A 27,682-nucleotide genomic window follows, 5' to 3' on the forward strand; every position below is an offset into this window, starting at 1 on the left:
ATGATTGTTTCTGTGTTGAAGGTATTGTTGGAGCTTGAAGTTGTAGGTATTGGTTCCAAATTAATACTATTAATAAGAGCAGGATAAGAAGAAGGAGGCATAACAGGTTCATTGTTGTTAAAGAAAGTACCTGATGAAGGGCATCTGTTCCTTTTATTAGGGAAACATTGTTATTACACGTGGGACATATTGTTATGTATGATTATTATGTTTAAAGATTAATATTGAAAGATTCTTGATATACAAAACAAAACTTATCTCAGATTCAATCAGGGAGGTAAAAATGCTTATCACGCTTAAATGTAATAAACACTTTCGTAGGCTATTTAGGGTTTTTAATTCATTATAACCCAATACCTTCTAGTAATGTTAAATAAAAGAATTTATTTTTTCCAAATCTTAAAGTATCTAGTTCTAAAGAAGTTCTTTATAGGAATTAATATCCTTTACGACAAAATAACTAATATATTATTTTTTAATAGCGTCTCTTATCCCTAATACTATATTTTCCTCCATTTTCTTACTGCTTCCTATCCTCCATTTTTATTTTCATTTTTTTTTACTTTACCAAAAATTTTGTTTATTTTTTAAATTTAAATTTTTTAAAAAAAAAATAAACAATAAAAATAAAAATAAATAATTAAAAAAATTATTATTTATTTATTTTTTACATAAAAAACCTACTTTTTCCAAAACACGTTTTTTCATTACTATAAATATACTATTATGTTTTATTACTAATTTTTACTAAAACTAATTATCTTCTCTTGTCTACCGGTTTAATTCTCTCTTTATTTATCTACTTATTTACACCTCAAGATTACAATACCTAATTTAATTTTTAACAAATAAAATTTAGAATATAAAAAATAATTTTTTGGAAGAAGGATCTTTTTTATTCTTATATTTTTTCTTCCACTAACATATTCAAATAGCTCGGGTGTAGTACCACCCTTTTTTTGTTTCATATCTGGGTTACAAGGTTTGTTGATATCCTTGAGTAAAAAAATCGGCATAATTATATGAAGGATGGGCCTTAATATAATTCACGTACGCTCACATTTGGGCAGGTCTATGACCAACGTGCTATTAAAGATTAAAGATTAAATGCACTATTAAGTCATTACATAACGATATTTACGTTTTTATGAATTTTTCTCCTTACACTGTAATTTTTTGCATACATTTTTGACCTTTTCAATCTCATTAAATTATTTTTAATCTTCATTTTTCTGATCTTTTCTCAATCTTTTTTTCTTATCAATTTTGATAATTCTTTTTTGTATTTAATTTTAATTTTCACTTTAATTTTACTCAATGGCACACAATTTTTATTAGAAAATTTTGCATATCAATTTAACAAATACTGAAATAAATAATACATTTAGTTATAATAATGTACCTTTTTATAATAAAATTAGTTTGAACTGTAATGATATGTAAATTAATAAAAAAAATTTTAATTTTAATATTTATGCATATTGTTTAAAAAAGCTTTGTGAAAATTAATGTAAAATAATATAGCAATTGATATTATGGCATTTAATCTAATTTAAAACATATAAAAAACGATTAACAACAAAAATAAAATAACATATGGGAAACCGGGGTTATACGGGGCAAGTCAGAATATTTCTTAAATATATTAAATTTTAGAAAAGAAAATTGAGTTGTAATATAAATAAATTTTGTATTAAAAAAAATTATTTTTAAAAATGTCTTGTATTGGTTTGCCAGTTTATTTTGTATGCATAATATAATAAATGAGAAAATTAAAATTGAGAATAATTGGAACTAACAAATTTAAAAAAAGTATAATATATTAATATAAAAGCAAATTGGTGAGCATGGGGGGGGGGGCAAAGCCCCCCATAAAAATCTTTACAGTGAGCCCCCTGAGATTGTAAAGGCTAGCCACGCTCCTGTCCACTATTCAACTGTTCCACAAAAAAGGCTAAAAAAGTCTCCCAATGTATGTTTTTCATAATTTAGAAATTTATGATTATTAAAAAAATCAAATATTTCACCTTAATTATTAATTTTTACCGTAGATTAACATACAAACAATGTTTAAATTTATTTTGGTAAGGTTACCTCTTCACTTTTTATAGCCCCTTCTTTCACAGACTCAACCCCCATATTTATTTTTTATTCGATTTTCTTTCATTTTTAATAATATTATTTACTATCAAATGTTTAAAGTATCCATCCTTTTTTTCCATCTAATTTCTTGTTATGTCTTCTAATTTTTCCTGAAATTTCCTGTTATATATCCACTTATTTTCCCAAAATTTTTCCTAAGATCCATTTAAAGAATTTACCAACTCTAAAACTAAACTATAAAGTTACACGAAAAAAAGATTGAAATGTTTACACAAAATTGACCTTGACCATTACCTTCCTTATAACACTTTATGAAATATGAATTTTTATAAATTAATTTTTCTCGGACATTGCTAATTTATGCTTTTCGTTTTTTTCGTAATAAATTACAATAAAATATAAATCTGGTTAAAAGGTCGTTTTGTTTGTTTCATAAGTATATGAGAATTTAATTAAGAAATTCTATGCCAACCATCATTGCCATATAATCTTAACTTAATATATAATGCATTGTTAATTTGACTATGAAAAAAAAGGCAAGTAATAAATATCTTTATTATAAACATTATTCATTTTTTTCACATATTACTTTTTTTAATCTAGTATGAAATTTCTATCATATATTATTGCTTGTCTAGTTATTCTAAGTGAGTCTTTTATAAACAATTGGTAAAAGAATTTAATTATCAAAATTTTTAGGCTTAGTTGATTATTTCTCAGGAACCCCTATAGAATCCAAGTGGAATAGAGGTAAAATTATAATTTTAGTTTTTCTAGATAATTCTGTTACTCATTTTTGTTAATTTGACAAACTTTATTTTAATTCCAAAAATACAATAATATGAAAAAAAATTTCTTATTTTTATTTTTATTTTAACAAAATATAAAAATAAAATTTGGTAATTTTAATCTAAGATATCAACAATAACTCTTCTATTTAAATTTGTCCTTGACTTAATTTGGTTTGGCATGTAGGGATTGATTCATATACTTGATCACATGACACTTTTGATATATAATGTACCATCAATATTTGTTAAAATTATGCATAATGGTGCTTTAATAATGTCGCTATTCTAATTTGTTTATTTAAAAGCACAATAATTTCTAAAACATGTAATTTGGATTTTTAATTTCACAAGAAAGTGTACTAAAACACGTGATCATTTTATTTCTTAATAATTTTTTAAAACAATCTTAAAAATTATTATACAGTTCATTTCTGTGAATCAAAATGACAGTGACCCCTACACTTTTTGAGGAATAGAAGCAGAATACCCCCCTAAAGTACCCCCCCTCCTCCTCCATTGTAAATTATTTTTTGACACCAATAAATTTCAAAAATAATTTTCAATATTTATTATAATATAAATATAATGTAAAAAATATATGCTTTAAAAATATTATTTTTAAATTAATAATTTAGATAAATTAGGGGAAAAGAAAGCAAAAGAATTTATAATTTCATCAATATTTAATTGTTTAAATAAATTATTTTCCATTGATAAAATGGTTAAATTATTAAGAAATGGATCTTTCATGACACTACGAAGTCTTGTTTTAATTAGTTTAATTTTACTCCTGACCCTTTCGGCATTACATGATGTAGTAGGAATAGTTAATAAATATTTATATAAAATTGTTAAAATTTATAAGCAGACGATAAGGTAAAATAAATGAATAGTTTCTCCAGTCTGAATCATTCATCTCAGAATTATTATCATCATCAGAAGAAGCTAAATAATGTATTAGTAAAAATATTTAAATTAAATAAATTTACAATTCTCAGAATCTGACAAATCTTCTTTAACCTCTAGGTCACGAATAATAATTACGTCCCCCGTTTTAGCCATTTTATAAATATTTCTAAACATCAACATTTCCTCAAAAACTTGACTTGTATTTAATTGATAAAATTTACAGATATCCTTGATATCATCTTTAACAATTGCCTTTGCCGCCATTCCCTTTGGGGTAAAAAATGATGTTTGACTCAAAAATTTTATCGATTCATCGTTAAATCTTTCACTAAACTGCATAATAATTAAATCAAGTGCAGCATAAAACACACTGATTTTAAAGCTAAAATAAAATATTATATTTAATGATGAAAGTATATATATACCTCTCCTTTTTGGATTGTAATGTTTGAAGTCTTGAACTTTCAAAATCAAAAGGTAAATTTCTCTTCTTCATAAAATCTTGGGCCTTTGAAAAGACATCCAAAAATTCAGTGTTATTATCTATTTTAGGATTATAAAATAATAAAAGATAATAATTTAAATTATACTTCTCATATTAATCAGGCAATCTTTTGCCAATTGAATTTGATTTATTGCAAACCCTATATCCTTCGAAATGGTTTGCAATTTTGTACAAGCCAAGCTTGTTATCAACAATATTTTATCCAAAACACATAGTGATAAAATAAAATAAAATTTTTCTATTCTATAGACTATAGCACTAGCCATAGTGGAAGTGGCAGGATCTTCAGAATCCTTTAAATTTGCCAAAGCTGCCCTCAAAGCATCATAAAGTAGGAAAAAATTTACAATCGCCTTATATGATGTTAGCCAGCTTCTATAAATATATAATAAACATTATATATCGAAACAATTAAGATAATATTACCGAGTGGTATTCTTGATGGGTAAAAATCTATGTGATTTTGTCAGTAAATCACTCTGACATGTTTTGAGCACTTCATATCTTTTAACACCATTAAAATATACGTAAATTTCGTCTAATATTCCTAAGACATTTCGCAGCTCTTTTACTGATTGGCATAATTGAACAACTATTAAATTTAATCGATGACAATAGCACCAAATAAAAGCTGCCTTTGGCGCCTCCGCTCTAATCAAAGCCTGCACTCCATTAATTCTTCCACTCATGTTTGAGGCGCCATCATAGCTTTGCCCTACTAGGAATTCGAGGGGTAGATTCATAGAGCCAAGCTTGGATATTATATTCTTTTTAATATCGAGGCCCGTTGTATTTCCCGTACAATAAATGTCTATCAGCCTTTCAACGGGCTTAGGTGTCTCGCTATTTTCAACATATCTCACTATCAAAGCTATTGCTTCTGATCTCGATACATCATATGTGCCATCAACTATAATTGAATGGGCACCTGTTGAATACAATCTCCTTTTGAATTTTTTTTATAACCATATTTTTCATGGTTTCAATAAGAATATTTATGTTATTATATGATAACAGATTTGAATATAATTTAGATTTTAATCCCTTAATTTTTTTCTCACTTCTTCTTTCTTCATTATCTTGTATATACATTTTAAGAACAGGCTCAGAATCTGCAATAAGTTTAATAAGGCTCATCATATTGCCATCTTGTTGCCTGTTCCCCCAGAAGGCTTGATTGCGAGATAAGCATTTATATTTTTTTTGGTTAATATTTTTGGGCATATTTTGATAATGATCTAAAAATTATAAATGATTATATATAAGATTTAATATTTAAATTTTTACTATTCACTTTGATAAAATTTTAATTTTGCGTCAAATCTTGAAAGTGGAAAAATAATTTTATGATAAGAAATATCGGATAACAAACTAATTTGCTAAACATCGACCATAAAAAATTTTTTTAAAAAATTTTAAAATAAAAAATTTAAAAAAAAAAGTACCCCCATAGTATAGAAGCAGTTGCTTCGGACCCCCCTTCCGTTGTAGGGGTCACTGCAAAGTGATATATTGCGAAATTAAAAACAATGGTTATTGATGGCTGTTAAGAATAATTTGTTCGTCATTTAGCAATCCTTTAGAATAATGATCAATATTCATATTCTTTTTCTAAAATAGTTGATAATAGAAGAATTGTTGGCAGATAAGAAACTTGAAGAATTAAGAATTCGAAAGGTCATAAAGCATGAAGGTTGCTAAAATAACTATAATTAAATAATTCATATATGAAAAATACTGATCTTAATTGTCTAGTCAAGACAACGTGAAAAAATTAAAGTTATAAGAAAATAATCAAAATTCTAAAGGTATAAATATATAAAATTAGCAAAAATAAAATTCACTCATAACAACTTATAAATATAATAAATTAGTTAAAGTTGCGGGCCTGTTTGTGAAATCTTTTGCCTATTTGGTGGCCCCAATCTCTCATTAGATGGAGTTATAAAATATTGTAATAAACCTTTATTTATATTTACCTTAAAATGCCAATGTATAATTAGATTCGCCTTACTACCCCTCTATAGATAACTAAAAAATACATATTTTGAAGTGTTTTTTTGCAGTAGGGAAGATTGGATACTAAAGTTCAATTGAATATCGAAAATCTCTTCATTTTATATATTTTTATTTTAAATAAATAATAATAAAAGTTTAAATTTCCCATAAAAATAATCCCTAATCTATATAAATTGTATTTACTTGAAAAATAAATATGTTATAAACTATCATATAAAATTACATTTTAAATTTAATTGGAGTGTGAGGGTAGTTATCAGGAAGGAGGTCCAGGGATGTGAGCCCTTAGACAAAAAAGCAGAATTTTGGCCAGGATAAGTTCAGGGATAAATATATCAGGGACGAGAACCTGAACCCAAACCCTGAACCCGACCCTAGATATTTTGCTGAATCCAAACCCAAACCTTTTTTTTTAAATTTAGAGTTCAGGATTCAAGCTTTTTTTTTAAAAAAAAAATTTTTTTTTTAAATTATTAAACTATTTTAAATTATATTTCAAAAATTATACAATATAAAAAATATACAATTTATGATTTTCAGTTATAAAAGCTTTCCTATTTAAAAAGAGTTTCTATTTAAAATAATTATTTTTTTATTCAAAATAAAATATTAATTTTACAAAAAACATATTCATCAGACATATCAAAATGGTCATCAAGGTATGGATCAGAATCATTAATATCCAAGATATTACCTGTCTCATAAGTTGACTGCAGACATTTACGATGTTCAGCCTCAATTTCACATTCTAAATCTACTCGATATCTAAGAGGCTGAAATAATTTCTCTAATTTTTTTAATGAGAATATCAATTTTGGTAACCTTTTTTTATGCCATCAACTGTAACCAAATTATGAAGTCCATGCCCTAAGCATAAATGATGCTCATAATTACCTAATCTGACGTTTCTTTTGCGTAGCATCAGTTACCATTTGTATTATTTTGGCTTTTAAATGGAACTCCTCTTCAATACTATCTCTCAGATAATATTGTTTCCCCAGTATGCTTTTGAGTCACTTTCTAGTTGCTAGGGTAAAATATTTTAAATCAAAATTTTCATCTAAATGATGAAGACTAAATGTGATATAATTTCGACGCTTGAAATAATCGGTCCATAAATCAAAAGTGATAGAACAAAATTTTGGTCCAGAATCAATTAGATTTAAAACATGGGCCTTTATAGATAAATAAACATCGTCTAGCGCACCCCGACTAATGGTTGTCTTATTTGACAATTCTGTCGAGGAATCAATTATCTTATATTTCTATTTTTTAGGCAATTTATTTTTTAATAATCATTTTATATAAATTTTAAACCTTTAGAAAATCTGTCATTCCTTTATTGTTTATAGAATCAAATGGCATTACATCTAAGCAGCACATCAAAACATAATTTCGCCCTATTAGATTTCATATTTATTTTAAACATTTAAAAGATATTTAAAAAACATCAAAATAATTAGAGCTGGAATGAAACAAATTAAATTAGATTTAGTTTAAACTTTCAAAATAAAGTTTTACATAATTAATTTATTAAATTATATATTAAGTTTATACATTAAAAAGACATTTAAAAAACATAATAATTAGAGTTGGAATGAAACAAATTATGAATTTGATTTAGTAGTAACTTTCAAAATAAAGTTTTACATAATTAATTTAATAAATTATATATTAAGTTTATATATTAAAAAGATCTCAAAATAGAGCTGGCAATAAATAAACTAAAAATTTAGTTGTTTTGAACTTTCAAAATAAAGCTTAATAAAATTAATTTAACAAACCAGTTAAAATTTTAAATGAATAATAATAAACTATAATACTAACATAAGAGCCATTTTTTATTTTTTATATTGTTGCTGCATCTTGCTGTTGGCTTTAAAAATATTTTTAGACTTTGAATGGATTTATTATTATTAATTTTTTCTGTATAGTTTGTGATAATTAATTAAGTGCCGAGATAGATTACTTGTACTTATATTTTACTAAAACATTTTATTTCATAACTAAAATATAAAATATATATAAATATAAATATAAGTCTAAAATAAAATAAATTACTGTGAAAATGAATTATGTTTATTCAAATCTTCCTCATCTTTTTTCGCCAATTTTAAACAAGGTTCATAATAAATATAATCAGGCATTATTGTGCTTTTCATATTTTCATTCTTCAAAATAAGATTTCCAAAGTACCTCCAGACATAACTTGATTTATGATTAGTAGAGAGAGTTGTTATTTCATAATTGTATATAGGGTGGTTTAAAACGTGCAAGTCCATAAAAATAATTAATATGAATTGTTTGTGGAAATAAAATATGATGTATGAATGAATGTAAATGATATACACCAGTCTATTATATATAGCAATAGAATACAATTCATATTTTAATTTTATTAATGTTAGTATTCAAATAAAATAATAATAATTTATATGCTTTCTAAAAATTACACACGCTGCGCCGCCGCCATAATAACACTAATCGTCAATCGAGCCGGCTCGCGCCGCTGATATCAAGTGAATAAAAATACCGGCGGCGCATGGCTTGAACCGGCGGCGCACAGGTCAAGTTACAATATACCTAACTATGATCCGAGTGTGTAATAAAAATATTCAATCTTTATATCATAATTCTATGATTTCATTAAATTTAATGTATTTATTGGCAATAAAATACCTAGAAATCTTTATCAAAAAAAACGAGCCTTAGATATATCGGAGAAATTACAATTTTAATTTTTTTTAAAAAAATTTTTCGATGATAGAAATTTTATTTTAACTATAATCAAATTTCTTAAGTTACATAAATTATAATATTGTTATTTAAGAAATTTGAGGGATCTCGTTTCATCTTCACCATGCAATGAATATATTTATTTTCTAGTTATAAAATAAAAGAAATGCTGATCGTCCGCGAAAATAAACGCGGTGTCTCATATAACATCTCTGGACTGATTATAAAGGATTAAGACATTTTACTCTCCCTTCACGAAAAACTAAATAGTATATTTCAAATTAACTAAAATGACAAAATGTTTATCGTAAATATGTAATTATTTTGGGCTTTAATTTTTCGAAGAGTGCAAAACATACATAAACATTTTGTTGAAAATAAAAGTTAAAAAAATTATAAGGATAGTTTATCTCATAGAAAAAAATAACTAATATATATTGATATTTTAAATTTAAATGATAAATGTATCCTAATAAGAATGGGTTCAAAATGTTTAGATTCTAATGAAAAGTTATAAATGCAAATTTAAAAGCAATTAACTGACTGCACCCTATTCTCTTCCCTGCTCAATGGTACTGGGCAAGAGTTCTCGAGGCCATTCCTTCAGTCAATCTTCAACTTCAACTTTCCAACAACGAACTTACCTACGCCATTGGAGTCTAAATTGCTCAATCACCCACCCACACATCTGTTCGGGTTGAACGAATGGAAAACATAGTTTACATATTAAACAAAAATGAACTTTTTTTCAATTTATATTACCAGAAAATTTTGGCTAATCGAAGTCGATTTAGAACTCGGCATTCCGTCAAATTATATTATATTCAGAATAATTATTAGAATAATGCTTAACACGTAAATATACGCGTATAAACCAAAAATGAAGAGATTTTGTCAATAATTCCAATAATATGCGCCTTACAATTTTTATATTATTTTACCATTCTAAACCCACCCATAAATTGAATATCAAAGAAACCTATCATTTTTCAAAAAAAATTTTAGGTTTACATGTATTTACTTCCAATTATTTTTAAAAAAAGCGCTAAAAAATAATCATTATATCTTCATATTTAAGCATTTAACGCCCTCTAATGGATATATATATTTGTTGAAATTTGAATTGTAATAAGCTAGCAAATATTTTTTTTTTGTTTTGCATTTAATCTTAAGTAAAAATGGATAAGTAAAAATGGAATTAAAAATTTTGTTTGTTTCTTCCTTTAATTAAAAAAATATTTAAAATGCAAAGTTTCATCTAAAAAAAATTTTGTAGAAAAAAAAACTTTTTTTAAATATCTTAAGAAAATAACAAAATTGTATCCATATAAAATCTTAACGAAATATATATTTGTTTGAATTTTTTTTCAATATATATAAGCAATTATTCTACATCAATCATACAAATTATTTTAATAATTTTTTTAATGTTAAACTATTTTTTATTATTCATTTATCTTTAAAACATGTAAACAAAATATAAAAATAAAAAAATATATATGTCGTATTGGGATATGGAATCATGTGGGATTCGGCTCCCATTCGAAATCTTTTTTTTTAAATATTTTTTTAAAAAATATTTCTGGTGCCAGCCAGGAGGCAAAAAAATATAATTTAATTGTTTTTTTAAATAAAGATTTCGAATCCCCTTAAATTATTTTTTTTTTTAAAATTTATTTTTTGTTATATCTGAATCATAACCGTAACCAAACCAATAAAAAAATTTTTTGAAGTAGTAAAAAGAACCTTTATAAAAAAACGGTTCAGTTTTTATATTTTATGGAAATAATTTGAATATCCAGAATTATATAAACGTGCTCTTATAGTACTGGTGGTTCCCGCAACACAAGTTTCTGTAGAAAGAGCTTTTTCGGGGCTAAAATTTGTGTTATCGTCACAACGAACAAAAAGGAATCCATTTATACTTGAAAATATATTACTTATAAGTTCAAATAATATATTTAAAAATGAGTTATTTTGAATATTATATATTTTTATATATAATTCATAGATGTTTATAATAAAAATAAATTAAAAGATGATGTTACTTCAATAAAAAAAAATTTCTAACCGTAATGAACCTTTAATAAGCTGAACCGAACCGAACCTTTATAAATTTTTTCTTAAGAACCGTAATCAAAACGTAATCATTACAATTTTTTACATACTGAACCGTTATAACGGTTCAGGTCCCTTGCTTAAATGTTCAACGAAATGCCATATTGCATCGAATAATTGTTGCAATAATTCTTTTTTATATATATATATTTTAATACAAAAAAGTTTTAACCTCATCCCTTCCCTTTTCATTCATTATATGTCTTAATTTTATACTATTTACTTTTTTTTTAATTCTCTTTTTAAATCCCTTATTTTGGCCTTTTAATTATATGGTGCCGGCCGCAAAAATAGAAGAAAAAGTAATTATATTATTTTATTTTTTTTCCTGGGGATTCTGAATATTTTTAAAAAAAAGATCCCGAATAAAACGTGGAGATTCAAAATCTTGAATCCCCACGTTGGGATTCCGAATCCCACATGATTCCATATCCCAATACGACACATATATATATTAAAAGTGAATATATATTTTAAAAATATCGATGGCTCTAAAAAGAGTTATAGTAAAAATGTTCCTAAAAAACAGGTTAATTATGTTTAAAAATCTCTAATTGGAGTTTTTGTTTAAGAAAAATTTATTCGCCTTTTTCGTTTATAATGTTAAAAATTTTACGTGCTAAAATTTAAAAAAAAAAAATGTTGATTGTGAGAAATTGCCATTAGTTGAAATGACTATGGGTTGAAAAATAAAGTTATTTAGTATTGGAGTATTTATTAATTTTTTTATTTTCTCCGCTAGTAATAGGATTTGAATTAATTGATGAAGGAAAGGAAGAGACGCAGGTTGCGTCCAAAATTAGGGATTTCCCATTGGCCCATGGGGTGCAGGTCAAACCGTCAGGTCTGAGACCATCTTATAAAGAGTGGTTTGTTGGTTCTAGGATGTTAAGTATTTTAGCCTTATTAAGAGCGTTATGGATGATTTTATTTATAGCTTTATGCCGGAAGTGGCGACCTTGGCTGCGGGAGCAGTTTAGGCCTTGTTTTGCGTTTGGTTGAACAGGTAGGTTGCAAAGGTGGCAAGTGTGTGAATGTGTAAGCGAGCATCCAAGGCTAAATCCTATGGTAACTCTCAGTTGTCATTGGTTAAGAGATTATCAAGGTTTAGGCTTGGAAGTGCCTTAAGGCATTCGTGCCAGTCGTATTTATCGTTTAGTTGAAGAAGTTGTATATCGCTGATATCGGAAGGGTTAAGACTATTTGTAGTTTCTTTATAAGGGGTTCCAAGATTGATTTTTTAGAAATTTCGGTTGGAAATGTTTGACCGTCTGGGGTTAGTAGATTCCATCTTTCGATTGCTACTGTTAAGAGATCGTCATTGGGGGGTTATGAAAGATGAGATCACGGAATTGAGCGAAAGGCGATTAGAGATAAAAAGAGATAGGGAGAGTAATTCTAAGGGGATCAGGTCGATACCACCAAGTTTAGCGAGTAATTGAGCAAGGTGCCAATTATAGTCTGATAATGGAAGATTAAGGATCCTTTCCATAAAGGTCTTTAAGCGAATATTATGTTGGGTGAAAAATCTTGAGGAGGTGAATGAGGAGGATGAGTGAAAGAGGTGCGAGATTTTAGGTAAATATAGGCACTTTTTTAATAGATAAAAAAGTTAGTGCGATGGGATATGATTGATGAACTCTTCCAAGTTTTGCAACTCGGAGAAGGTAATAAAATAATACATACCCTTCTGGATTCTGGATTATTTATTTGAAGATATTCACTTTTTTTTTCTTTGTTTTTTCTTTGTTTTTCCTTTCCTCCGTTAAGTTGGTAGAACGATTGGAAAACTAATGGTGAATCATATGTCATTTTTTAGCGCTTCTATGCTTGTTTGTGGCTTAAATCCCGAATTTAAGGGAAAAAAAAGTTATAAAGCAAAAATAAAAACTTGTGCCAACTACTATAGTGAAAATATTATTTTTTATAACATTAATTGTATTAGATTGTAAAATAACATATTCAAAACTATATAAAATATTTTAAAAAAATATATATGACCTCATTTTAGTTTCCACAAAACATGAATAATTTTATTTTAAAATATATTTTGTTTTAAAAAATAATATTCTTTAGATTCTGATGCAAGGACTCTTATTTTGCCGTCAATATCTTTTTAAAAATTTTTAAGTTCCACTTGACATATGTCCAAGGGAAGTGATAACTATTGGTAAAAAAAATAATTAAATATTATTAATTATCCATTATCGTAATATTGTTATTTATACCTAAACTTGATCATTACCCTTCTAAAAATTTAAGAATGGTCAAGAAAAAAAAGCACCACCGATGACCCTATCGCAAACCTGCTCACCCGAACCAGTTGGCAACGAAAAATTAACTGAGAGGTTTCCAAAATGAGCCCCAACCAAATCAACTGGCGTTTGTTGTGGCAATGGTAAAACACTCGCCATACGCATGTATACTCCTCGCAATAACAACAACCATGGAAGTCAAGCGTCGACCGGCCAGATCGGTACTCGATTGCGATATCGCAACGAGTCACAACTCCGATTCCGATGATAGCATCTTCAAATATAGGTAGAACTCATCAAACTCCCATGCTAGTTTCTAGCTGTCAAAATCTGTCTTTAAGGAAGACAAAATATAAATAATCGAGTTAGCCAGTTTTGAAAATCGGGTCAAATCGAATAATGTGTTTCCATCAGATGTATAATCCGGTAGGGAAAACAGCTGATGAAAAGAGATTATTTTAGGCGACTATGAATTAAAAATTTGCAAAAATCGAAATTCCCAAACTAATAGAAAAGTTATCAGAAAATTTGTTATAACAAAACAAGATTTTACTGTATATGCCCTTTTTTTAAGAAATAATATTCAGAAATATTTTATTTTATTATATAAAAATCAATTTTTTTAATTTATTACATAATATTTAATGCAATTATTTCTTTTTTCAAATCAATATTTTTTATATCAAAGTGATTGACATTTGATTATTATCGTTTTTTACTAAAATGAATTTTTAATTTGATAAAATTTATAAAAATATTTTATTAATTCATTCATTACCACGGTGCAATTTCATCACCCACCAGGAGTTGTAGCGTGCACCAAGTATATTCACTAGTATATAGATCCTATACATGATGAATACCCGTTTTATTATAGTGGACGGTACCACTATGTAGTCAGCTAGCATAGTAAAGAAGAGAGGAGTAAGAAAGAGGGGATCTATTAGTTCCGTTACTGGCAAGATAGTGTTAAGAATTATAACCAATATTAAAAATAATGTACCTGACGCCTGGTTAGATATTTAAGAGATGGAAAAAAAGTAATTCTTATGTTAGGTAAGTATATCCTTGGAAGATAAGGTTATGTCTATATAGCGTGTAGTGTCCTATTTTGGAGGCATCAAACTTCCCTGTAATTGTAATCTCAATCCCTGAAACCCACACTAAAGAGCTTATTATCCTTGTATCATTTTTTCCTTATTTGAAAGTAAGTTTAAGTTAAAAAAAAATTTTTTACTTACATTTTTTATTAACTAATTACAATTCAAAATTTATTTATAGATTTTAAAATTTAACAAATATATATCCATAAGAGGGCGTTGATAGCATAAATATGAAAAAATATCATCTTAGGCCAGCCAGCAAGGTTATTTTTTAGAACTTTTTTAAAATATTTTGGAATAAATACATCTGGATTACCTAAAAATCAAAAAAAACAAATGATAGGTTTCTTTGATATTTAATTTATGAGTAGGTTTAGAACCGTAAAATAAGAGAAAACTTGTAAGGTACATATAGCTGGATAAAAATCTCTTCATTTTTGGTTTATAGGCTTAAATTTACATGTCAATCATTATTCTAAAAAATATTTTGAAAATATTATCAGCCACATCTTTGATTTTAAATTAAATTTAATTTATATTTTTATTGAAATATATACAAAATATATTAATTTTTTATTACCGTTTTTGGAATTTTGATCATGTTATTTCATATTGTTGTATTCACCACTTTATAAATTTATAGATGTCAATTTTATTTTATTTTTATCTTGTTTAGCATTCTTTTTTTTTATGTTAACCTCGTATTTTATTTTATAAAATATTTTGTACTATTTTGATTCTGGAATATTGTTTTGAAGATATTCAAATTTTTATTGCTTTGTTTTACCATTCAGCTCGGTGAAGCTGGCCTAACGATTGGAAACATTAGCGATGAATCATATGTCATTTTTTAGCGCTTCCTTAGTGCTTGTTAATGCTTTAATCTTATAGTAGCCGAATTTAAGGGAAAAAAGTTAAAAAGTAAAAATAAAAACTTGTACCAACTTTAAGCTTAAAAGTCGGTTGAAAGCAGTAACTAGGAAAAACATATATCATTCTTTAGTGCCTCATCATAGAGGTTAGTGCTTCAATCATTTTTATAACCGAATTTAAGAATAAAGGGTTATTTGCTAAGAAAAACAAAAATATACAATAAATGATGGCCAACTAAAACAAAAACTATGGCAGTTTTATTACATCCTGTTTTCGCCATTAGCGCTTAATTAATACATTTAAATTCCGCAATTTGTTAATCGCCAAATGAAAAATAAGTTATACGCTAAAAAAATGCTTTGAGGTCTAATTTTTGCCAGAAAATTATGAAAGTACTAAAGTTGAAATTTATATTTTTCTTTATGGCTTCCATAGAGATTAATGCTTTTACTATTTTTGTAGCCGAATTTAATAATAAAAAGTTATTTGCGAAAAAAAATAAACAATAAATGGTGGCTAACCAAAAAAACTATAGTAATTATTTAATTATTTATATAAATACTTATATATTAGTTACAATTATCCATTATCGTCGCTTTAAAGACAAAGAAAAGCACTACCGCTGGCCAGCTCGCGAACCTGCTCAGCCGAACCAGTCGGTAACGGAAAATTATCACGGAGACATTTATCATTTTCTTTATTATCATCAATAAATTCCCCCGTCCCATATATTTTAAAATCCTCAAAGACTTCAGGCGAAAACAAAGTCGTTTAATTTTTAATCTTCTCTTTAACGAATTGTGAGGGTTAGTTATCTTTTTCTAAATATCCCATATCAGCTAAGAAAGGTCTAAAGATAAAACTGTATTACTTCAAGATTATATTTTTAATTACTAGAAATATTGGTGTTAAGCATACATTAACCTATTTCGAATATTTTCTATTGAGGCAGTAATAAAATTATTTCCGCTTATACCAGAAGAGCCCTTCTGTTTTCCTTCAATAATATACATATTTATTTATCTTGATTCTTCAGCTGTTTTCATATGTTCACCTTCAGAAATATTAAATAAACATTCATTTAGAAATTGTGAAATTGATTGATTTAGAACATCCAGAATAAAAACAAATAAAATACTTCTTTTTTTGGGGGGGGGGGTGGTGGTATATTATTATTTTTTTATTTTATTTTTTATAATTAAAAATTAATATATCAATTTTTTTATTTAAGATATTTTGAAAAATGTTCTTACTACAAAATTTTTGGTAGATGAAACTTTGCATTTTTTTTGATGTTAATAATTATAAATTCAAGGAAGATCCCATAAAACAAAAAAAAAATATCATATAAATATTTTTTTTGATATATTAAAAGAAACAAGAAATGTTTACGTTGTGTTTTGTTTTAAATAAATTTTATTTCTACTTTAAAAATATAAAATAATGATAATGATTATCAATGTATAATAATCGACTGGTATATATACTAAAACATTTCAATCAAAACATTTAAGTTAATACTAAATAAATTATTTTACAAATTTGAATAAACATAATATTAATACTCAATTACAAATTTGAATAAACACAATAGGTAACATTAATACTCAATTAATTATTTTACAAAAACAACACTATTAACATATATAAAAATCAATTTTTTAATTTATCAATTAAATTTATAATTCTAAAAATGAAATTAATACTTAATGGCTTATTACTATTCAAATTTTATATTTTAGATTTTAATATTTTAACAAATATATCCATAAGAGGGCGTTAAATGCATAAACCTGAAAAAATATTATCTTAGGTATACCAGAATGATTATTTTTTATTTTTTTTATATTTGGGAATAAATATAACTAACCAAAGAATTTTTAAAAAAATTTTTATTTATTTTATATATAGTTTTAGAATCGTAAAATAATAGAAAATTTGTAAAGCACATATTGCTAGCGTTATTGATAAAAATCACTTCATTTTAGTTTTATTAGCATATATTTAGGTATTATGTATTACCCCAAAAAATATTATGATTTGACCGAATTCCGAGCTCAAACCCGACTACATACTAAATATTCGAATGATCAAATTTGCTTAGTAATAACAATTGAAAAATGTTCATTTTTGTTATGTATCTTAAATACGTGTAAAACAACATCACAAAAAATATTTTAAAAATATCGTGATTTGAGCCGATAACCGATTTGAAACCGACCACTTACTAAATATTTTAATATTTCTCTATTATATATATACATTGTACGACATCTTAGAAATGTTTTAATCGACTAGCTTTTCTCATTCAGATCTAAATCCCCAAACGCAAAAACAGAATATTAAAAATTTGGCGCAATTGCAAAGAAGAATAAATTTTTTTCATTTATTGAAAGATATTTTGACTCACTATTTAATAAATCATTATAAAAAATTTTTTTTAATTTTATATTTTATTGCGATTTTACATATATAATATAATTTTTTTTTTAACCGTATTATATTGGCACTTAATATTTCTAATTTTCCAATATTTTATTACTTGCGTTTGAAAGTATCATATTTTTCAAATTATGATTGGTTCTAATAAATTTTAGATTTTTCGAAAATAAATCATTTTAATATTAAATATATCCCCTTCCACTCCCCCTCCCTTCTAACACATCTTTAGAAAAATTCCGGGCTTCCTAGGATTTTTATTCATAGTTCCGTCATCAAGGTTTTAACAACTTTTTGTAATAACATCACCCAATCCTTTTTGGTGCAGGTCTAATTGCTTTATCCAAGCCAGATGGTGGTACCCGTCCCATTGCAGTAGGCTCCTATTTCAGAAGATTAATAGCCAAAATCATAATCGAACACATCAAACATGATGCTGTCAACATTTTAAACTCTTATCAACTAGGTTTTAGGATCAAGGGCGGCTGTGAAATAGCGGCTCATACCTTAAGAATTTACTTAGGAAACTAGATTTTAAAAATGCCTTCAATAGTCTACATCGTACCTTATATTTAAAATGCTTACTTTCTACCGTTACTCTAAATTTATTGAATCCTCATATGGCTTTCAGACGCCTTTGACATATGGATCTTTTCATATTTTATCCCAAGAGGGCATCCAACAAGGGAATCCATTAGGACCTCTTCTTTTTTGTTTTGGAATCTAATCATCTCATTTACCAAATCAAACAAAATTTCAACATAGATCTTAATCTATGTTATTTAGACGATGGGACTATCTGTGGCCCTTCAGCTAATGTACTAAGCAGTGGCGTCGATAGGAGTGGGAAAGCGCAGGGGAGAGAGCCCCCGGAAAAATTTGAATAGCCCCCTGAAGCAAAAAATTTTTTTTTAATGGCTCCTTAATATCTCCTTGAGCTAAAAATATATTTTTAATTGCCCTCTGAATAATTTCTTTTATGATTCTAGAGTTATATATAGGTTTAATTTTATTAAAAAATTAATAAGACTAACTTAATTTTAATTAAATGAATACTATTTCAATTATTAGATTAGATTATTACATATAAATTATACTATGCCAGCTTGCAATCAAATTCTAAAAATATAACAATATCACTCACTAAATATTAATTTAGCTTTAACAGTTGAAGCTTAATTGACTTTTATTATTTGAATTATTATATAACCCTAATAAATATAATCATTTATTAATTGAAAATTAATAATTTAATATTTTAGCCGAGGTCAAAATCACTAATCAACTATATTATTGATTTTTAAATTTAATTATCATGTCTCTTTTTAAAATTATTTAAGTCCAAATCCAAATAAGTATAAGAGATTTATTTATAAAAAGTATGTAGACATATAGTATATAATCCTCTATTATATATAATTTTTTATAAAATATTAGGTAAATGCCACTTTTACAGACGTATCTGGCAGTTTATAATATATTACAGTTAATATTTTTAAAATTTTACTAATAAATGCTTTTGATAATAAATATAAGTAACAATTTGCTTACAAATAATTAACGCCATCTATTTATTTAAAATATAATTAAAGTTAAACGTATTATTATTCATCCCACAATAGATGTAATAAATTCGATATCTTTTCTTCTCTTTTATACGTGTTTTTAGGAAAGCTATATTTTTCTTCTTCGAAAAATAGATTTGAGTTAAATCTTTCATACAAATATATTTTGATATTATTACAAGCTATTATTATTTTAAGATATAATATACCAACTAGAGATGGTGCGACAATAATATATAAATTCTTAATTGCTTTCATGATATCACTCTGGTTCTTATTTTGTAGTTACAAAATGTTTCATTTCTTATATGGCATCCTTGCCGTGTAAATAACTCAAGGCTTCAATATATTTGCATAATTTCTTCTAAAGGTTTTAATGTTTTTGTTGTATCAATTTATCTAACAGAATAAATTGTGATGGGTTACCATCGTGAGTGTCATGGATAGGACTGCAAATTAACCAGCATCTATTATTTGTGTGGCTATGTAATTTAAGATTATTACTACAGCTGCTAAGAGTGAGAGCATATGATCGCATATTTTAGATAAGCAATAGGTCAACTGTGTAGTCGTTTATATAAAAAAGGAAGATAATCTTTTAGAAATTTATTATCATACAATAATTTTCTCGATTACTTATCTAGCTTCCATCATGTCATCTAAGAAGAAGCTCTAACCACCATATAGTTTTATGATTTGGATTGGTCGTTTATATTCTCCTTTTCAAGAATTGTAGGTTTTGGTAAGGTCTATAAATTTTTTCTTATTAGTCCATTCTATAAAACATTGTCTAAAATGGTAATAGGGTGTTATATTAGTTTCATGACCTTTTGTCAATGTAAGTTGCTAAGAGTTATAATATATTATGTAGTTTTCACAAACTATTATCAATTAAGGCATATATGAATTAATTATTTTTTTTTATCATTTATTATTCTTTAGACGCAAAATCATTTCACATCAACAATCGAAAATATTTTATACTGTAATAAATAGATTTTCTATTAAAAAATATTTTATACTGTAATAAATAGATTTTCTATTAAAAAATATTATTTTTATATGCTAGTTTATTTTGTATGCAAAATATAATATATGACAATCAGAATAATTATTTAGAGTTAGTAAATTTTAAAAAAGTGTAATATATTAATATAAAACCCGGCTGAGAGAATATGGGGGCGAAGCCCCCATAAAATATTTTAGTTGAGCCCCCTGAGATTGTATAGGCTAACGACGCCCCTGGTACTAAGCGCCTTAAAACACCTGGAAATCAATTCCCAAGCTATCGGCCTGGTACTTAACATAAATAAAACAGAATTATGTTTCTTAAACAATAAGCCACAAAAGCTGGAAGGCTACAAAATCATTGTTTCTGATAGCTTAACTTTACTTGGGTCCCCATTAGCTAATGCGACCAAGTCAGAAGATTTCCTCCATAAGATTTTTAAAAGCTTTTGCAGCATGGAGCACATTCTAAGTCTCCTACCAGCACATCAATCTTTATTTTTAATACGCAAATGCCTGTATATACCTAAATTTTCGCACATTTTCCATCATCATCCTTTTTCAAAAATAACGAATTCTTATCTAAAAATCAGGATAAATTTAAAATATTTCTAGAAAAAATTTTAAACATAAATTTAAACTCATCCAATTGGCCACTTGCCAGCTACCTTATAAACTAGGCGGTTTAGATTTTTTTCTCAATCTTTTATCCTTATCATCATTCGTATCATCTAGATTATCTAACAATTCTATGATTTCTGGCTTTATATGCCCTACAGATCGTTTATTAGACAACGCTATTGACAAATGGAGGACAATCACACCCATTAACACCGTATTACCATCAATCATCACACATAAAAAAAAATTCACACCTTTAATCTCGAAATACCAAACAGATATATCAGTAAATCCACCTTTAGATTGCATTCAACTCCTTCAATTATCGACTTGGTGGTCATGAATGGTTAGAATCACTCCCTATTCGTAACCTTGGTAATCTCTTATAAGATGAACAATTGAGAGTAACCATTGGTTTACGTCTAGGTTGCACTCATGCCTGCATCAAATGCAAATTACCCGTTGATTCAAAGGGTAGACATGGCTTATATTGTATTTTTAGTCAAGGGCGACATCAACGCCACTCAGCTGTAAACCATATAATAAATAGAAGCCTAACAGCTGCACATATTCCAAACAACCTTGAACCATCAAATTTATCTCATGTAGATGGTTTAAGACCTGATGGTATGACAACCATACCTTGGGCCCCCGGCAAATCACTCATATGCGACTACACGTGTGTCTCATCATTCCCTTCAAACATAAATTTCAATTTAATAACACAGGCAGAAATTAAACGGACAAACAAATACAAAAATTTTAAAAACTTTATATTCACCCCAGTAGTAACCTCTACTAACGGGCATTTTTCGCCTTCAACGTTTATGTTTTTAAAAAATCTGCGTAATAAAATACGACCTTTCACAAATGAACCCAGAGAATTTCTTTTAATTCGACAAAAAATTAAAATTGAAATTTTTAGACACAATTATGGTTCCTTTTTGGGGACTCAATTATAAAATTTTATTTTTAATTATATAATTATAAAATTTATAAATTAAAATTTTTTTAATTAGGTTTTATGTAAAGAGAAATTTAATAAAATAAAGAATCAAAAAATAAAACTATAAATTACTTGCTCTAAAAATGTTTTTTTTATTCATCTAGTAAAAAAAATAAGATTATAAATATAATATACAATAAAAAAACCTGAAATTTATGAAATTATCATATGTTTCTTTCGTAAAAGATCCTAACACAAAAATGGCAGCTCACAATCTTTCCCACTTCAAATACATTAATCGGCAATCTATAGTATAAATGTCACTATGTTTAGCATTCTTTTTTTTTGTTAACCTCGTATTTTATTATAAAATTTTATTTGTCATTTTATATTCTGGAATATTGATTTGAAGATATTCACTTTTTTTTTCTTACTTTTTTCCTTTCAGCTCCGTTAAGCTGCCCGAACAATTGGAAACATTAACGATGAATTATATGCCATTTTTTTAGCACTTCTTTAGTGCTTGTTAATGCTTCGATCCTTATAGTAGCCGAATTTAAGGGGAAAAAGTTATAAACCAAAAAATAGAAACTTACGCCAACTTCAGGCTTAAAAGTCGATTGAAAGCACTAACGATAAAATATATATCATTCTTTAGAGCTTCGTTAGTAGAAGGTTAGTGCTTCAATCGCTTTTATAAGGAAATTTTAAGAATAAAAAGTTTATTGCGAATAAAATCAAAATTAAACAATAAATGGCGGCCAACCAAAACAAAAACTATAGTGAAAATATTTTATTTTATCATTAATTGCCTTAGATTGTAGAATAACATATTCAAAACTATATAAAATATTTTTATATAACCTCATTCTTTAAAAAAGGAGGTGTGACTACAAGTTCCCACAAAACATGAATAATTGTATTTTAAAATATATTATATTATCTAGGTTCTGATGTAAGGGTCTTATTTTGCCGTTTAAAAATTTTAAATTTCTACATGACATATGTCCAGGCGAAGAGATAACTATTAATAAAAAAATATATTTATATAAATACTTATATATTATTTACAATTATCCATTATAGTCGCTTTGTACCTTTCTTTAAAATATTGTTTCAGACTTTATTTTTACATAAGCTTGATCATTCATTACCCCTTCAAGAAATTTTAATTTTACCCGTCACACATATATATTGAAATCTTCATAGAGCTTCAGGCGTAAACAAAGTCGTTTAATTTTTTACTTCTTCCCCTTAATGAATTATAAGGGTCAGCTATTATTTTTTTAAATATCATATATCAATAAGAAAGCTTGTAAAGATAAAACTGTATTACTTTAATATCGTATTTTTAATCACTAGAAATATTGGTGTTAGCATCCATTAACCTATTTTGCATATTTTCTATTGAGACAGTATCCGCTAATACCAGAGTATATTTTTTTAAATGTTTTTAAAATATTTTTAAAAAAATTTTTCCTACAAAATTTTTGGTAGGATGAAAATTTGCATTTAATAAATTTTTTTTGGAGTTGATATATATTATAATTAAAGGAAGATCCCATAAAACAAAACAAAATTTTATTAATTTTAAAAAAAATTAATATTCGAAAATATTTTTTTTTAATATTATATATAAATCAATTTTTTTAAATTTATCAAATTATAATTTGTTGTAAATATTTTTTTTTAATTATTACAATTCATTATAAATATTTTTTTTGGAAACATTATTTTTTGGGGGTTATTAAATCCTCATAAAAAGAAGAAGATATTTATTATTTTATTACATTTGTTTTATTCTAATAAAGAAGAAGAAGAACATTCATTTATATTTTTTTTTAAATGAATGGGATACTTTATTTAAACAACAAATTTTCACAAATTTTTCATTTACGAATAATAATAAAAATATAAATAAAAATAAGTAATAATTATATAAAAAATGAATTTAAAAATATGTATGTATAAAAGGTAAATGAGATAAAAAAAATAATTATAAAATTTTTAAAAAAAGGACTACAAATGACTCTAGAGAAGAGTGAATGCTTAAAAAATTGGACCAACTGATTTCCAGGGAAATTAAATTTTTTTTAAAAAAAAAAAAATTATATTTTATTTTATTCTAATAAAAATTATTCAATAAAAAGGGGTAGAAATAAATAAATAAATAAATTTAAGAACCAGTGATAAGATTAATCGCTGAGAAATTTAATATTAAACTAACTTAGGTCGTAACTGAGAAATTCTAGCGGTCAACACCAAGAAATAATTAATAGTTTTTCTTACTTAATATTAATAGGAAAAAAAATATTTAATAGCTTATTACAATTCAAATTTCATTTTTTAGATTTTAAATATTTTAAAAGATATATGTCCATAAGAGGGCTTTAAATGCATTGTAAAAATATCATCTTAGAGAAACTGGAATGATTATTTTTAGTGATTTTTTGTAATATTTGGTATTAAATACATCTGGATAACCTTAAAAAAAACAATGATAGGTTTCTTTGATATTTAATTTATGAGTAGGTTTAAAATAATAGAAAAATTGTAAGGCACATATTGCTGGCGTTATTGATCAAAATCTCTTCATCTTAGTTTTATAGTCGAATATTTAGGTATTAAGCATAATCCTAAAAAAATATTTGTAAAATATAGTGATTTAACCGATAACCGATTTGAAACCTACCACTTACTAAATATTTTAATTTTTCTCTTTTATATACGTATAATTATGAAAAGTACGACATCTTAAAAATGATTAAATCGACTAGCTTTTCTACTCGAGATCTAAATCCCCAACACAAAACAAACTATAATAGCGAAGAATATTATTTTAATTTATGAACAATATTTTGACTCACTTTTAAAACCATTAAATATTTAATTTTATATTGTTTTGGGATTTTACATACCGGTTATAATATAATTTTTTTAACCGTATTATATTGGCACTTAATATTTCTAATTTTCCAATATTTTATTACTTGCGTTTGAAAGTATCATATTTTTCAAATTATGATTGGTTCTTATAAATTTTTGATGTTCCGAAAATAGATCATTTCAATATTAAAAATTATCCCCTTCCACTCCCCCCCCCCTTAGCACATCTTTAGAAAATTCCAGGGTTTTTAGTATTTTTATTATAATTTTTTAAAATATATAAAATTATTGTATAATTTTATAAATCATATCTTTGTTTTAAAAACTGTCTGATTTCCATTGAATATTTAATACCCAAATTTGTTGGCCCTACCTTGAATTTTTTAAAAAAATATATATTACAATTTGTTTGTAATTTTTTTATATCTTTATATAATGACAATTTAAAAAAATTCGGTTTTAAAATATTACGGCCCGGCCCGACTATATATAAAAAAATTAAAATACGGACCGGTCCATGTACCCGGGCCGGGCTTAGGGTTGGGTCGGGCCTGCAGATCTCTCACAAAAATCTTAATAAAATCTGAATACGTATTTTTTACAAACTTGTCTTCTTTTTTAAAATATATATATATTTAATTATGTTTTTTTTTGTCTTCCAAATCTCATTATTTTCTCGATTAACCTTTAAAAATAACAATTTTTTGCCAAATCGATGATTATTATTGTCAAAATCCATGCAAAAGATATTAATGAAAGCAAACAATTCTTGAAAAATATAACTACTCCTTTTGTGCCATATAAAATATTTGTTTTTTTTAAATATATATGAATCATTTTATGATAAAACTTCCCCCCCCCCCTTAGCAAAATCCCAGGGTATTCCAATATTACAAATAGTGAATCGATAATATATTTTATACAAATCTGTCTCAACTCTCGAGAAAAGCCTAAATCAATCATTCCATTTTCTAGTATCACACTATAATAACATTTGAATTCTCACCTCTTTTCCGTCGATCAAAGTAGATTTATAATTCTCAACATTAAGGATAAAAAAAAAATGTTTGCTTAAATTATACTAATTTTTAAAAACTTTGGCTTAAAATATTTTTGAGAAATGTTCATTTAAAAAAATTTTTAAGCAAATATTATCCTTAAAATTAAATATATAAATATATACTCTAGTAAATCGAGGAATACATGTACCAGCCTCATCACATTTTTAGTTGTTAAATATAATATAAGGAGTGGGAGGGAGTTTGACTAGATTATTCTAAGGTTTTTAGATCGAGATAATTTTTCCAAATATACATCCTGACTAGATCTTACATAATCAAAAAATAAGTAAACCTTAAGACCCTGAGATGCCCATTGAATCTTTAGAGATGAATATACTTTCACCAATAAAATTCTCATAATGGTTTTACATTATAAAAGCATATTCTCAAATAATAGCATGTCATCTAATACAGTATTTAAAAGTGGCATTATATAATTCAAGAAATTGTTTTCTAGTTACATCAAAAAATTTTTAAACTTTCAAATAATAAAATATTTAAATTTGTTGTAATTTGATAGCTTAAACCGATTATGGAATTTAGAAAATGTTACACTTTTTGATATTATTTCCTGACTTTGGAGTAAAAAATATAAATGAAATGGAAAATACAATAATAATACAGTTAAGCTCGTTTTATTATAGTTATTTCTATATTGCACTCATACAATTCAATTGCTGTCAAATGTTTAATGAGCAGTATAAAATAATTTCGCTATTATTAATTAAAATTTGTCACCTCTTATAATAGTTTCAACTATTACTTTTCCTCGGTTCGATTTATTACAGCTAATGTGCAGATCAAAAAAGAAATAAATAGATACATAAACTAATATAAATTTATAGAAAATAAAAATTCCAAACTCATATCTTAATACTAGTAGCCCTATTAACAAAAAAATAAATCTTATAATTCATAAGAAACAGCTTGTCTTACTGCACGTATTCCCTTAATATTGAAAATTTCGAATTTTCCTCACAAGCCCATAATCGAAAAGTATACTCTAACCCCTATTAATATAATAATCACTAATAGAGAGTAATTATTTACTAAAAGAAAGATCCTTCGGTCAGTACAAATTGGAAAAGGACCAAATAAAGCCCTAATGATAGGATTAGTGCAACCATTCATAGATGCCATCATGTATATGTGTTAGTAAATAACTTGATAGCATCTTTGAATGGCTGCACCAATCCTATCATTTGGACTTTATTTGGTCTTTTTGGATAGAATCGTAAAATAATAGCAAACTTGTAAGATATATATTGCTGGCGTTATCCATAGAAAATTCTTTTTTTGGTTTAGAAATTGCTCATTCACGTGTTAAGCATTATCCTAAAAAATATTTTAAAAATATCGTGATTTGAACCGATAACCGATTTGAACGGCCACTTACTAAATATTTTAATTTTCTCTATTTATATCATCAAAAGTTTGACATTTTAAAAATAATTGAATCGACTAGCTTTTCTCATCGAGATCCAATCTCCAACTCAAAACAAACTATTAAAAAATTGGCGCAATAGCAAATAAGATAAAATTTCCATTTATGAACAATATTTTGACTCACTTTTTAAGTATTTTATTAGTGTTCGAAAATATCATATTATCAAATATAATTGGTTCTAATAAATTTTTAATGCTTCAGAAATAAATCATTTCAATATTAAATAAATTATATACCCTATCCCCCTCTCCTTACCTCCTTAGTATATTTCAGGCTGCTTAGTATTTTTATTAGAAT

The 27,682-nt window shown here is 26.0% G+C and overlaps 1 protein-coding gene across 4 annotated transcripts; it reads right to left on the bottom strand.

Annotated features, from left to right (window-relative positions):
• Nucleotides 1–3,554: 3,554 nt before the first annotated feature.
• LOC135929644 (zinc finger MYM-type protein 1-like) lies at nt 3,555–5,891 on the bottom strand. 4 transcript variants are annotated; one of them, XM_065466324.1, is made up of 8 exons: nt 5,754–5,891; nt 5,596–5,687; nt 5,370–5,546; nt 4,735–5,253; nt 4,394–4,683; nt 4,229–4,346; nt 3,884–4,185; nt 3,555–3,839 (listed from the first exon to the last, which is right to left on the bottom strand). In XM_065466324.1, the coding sequence occupies exons 4-8, from the start codon at nt 5,049–5,051 to the stop codon at nt 3,733–3,735; spliced, it is 1,134 nt and encodes a 377-aa protein (XP_065322396.1). In that variant the 5' UTR covers nt 5,052–5,253; nt 5,370–5,546; nt 5,596–5,687; nt 5,754–5,891; the 3' UTR covers nt 3,555–3,732. The 4 variants fall into 4 exon arrangements, with proteins under 4 accessions (XP_065322396.1, XP_065322395.1, XP_065322394.1 ...); XM_065466323.1 differs by having other exon boundaries at nt 4,735–5,546; nt 5,603–5,687; XM_065466322.1 differs by having other exon boundaries at nt 4,735–5,546.
• Between the last annotated feature and the right edge of the window lie 21,791 nt (nt 5,892–27,682).

The sequence above is a fragment of the Gordionus sp. m RMFG-2023 genome, chromosome 5, assembly GCF_954871325.1.
Source record: "Gordionus sp. m RMFG-2023 chromosome 5, tfGorSpeb1-WG-v2, whole genome shotgun sequence".
Classification (NCBI taxonomy): Eukaryota; Metazoa; Nematomorpha; class Gordioida; order Chordodea; family Parachordodidae; genus Gordionus; species Gordionus sp. m RMFG-2023.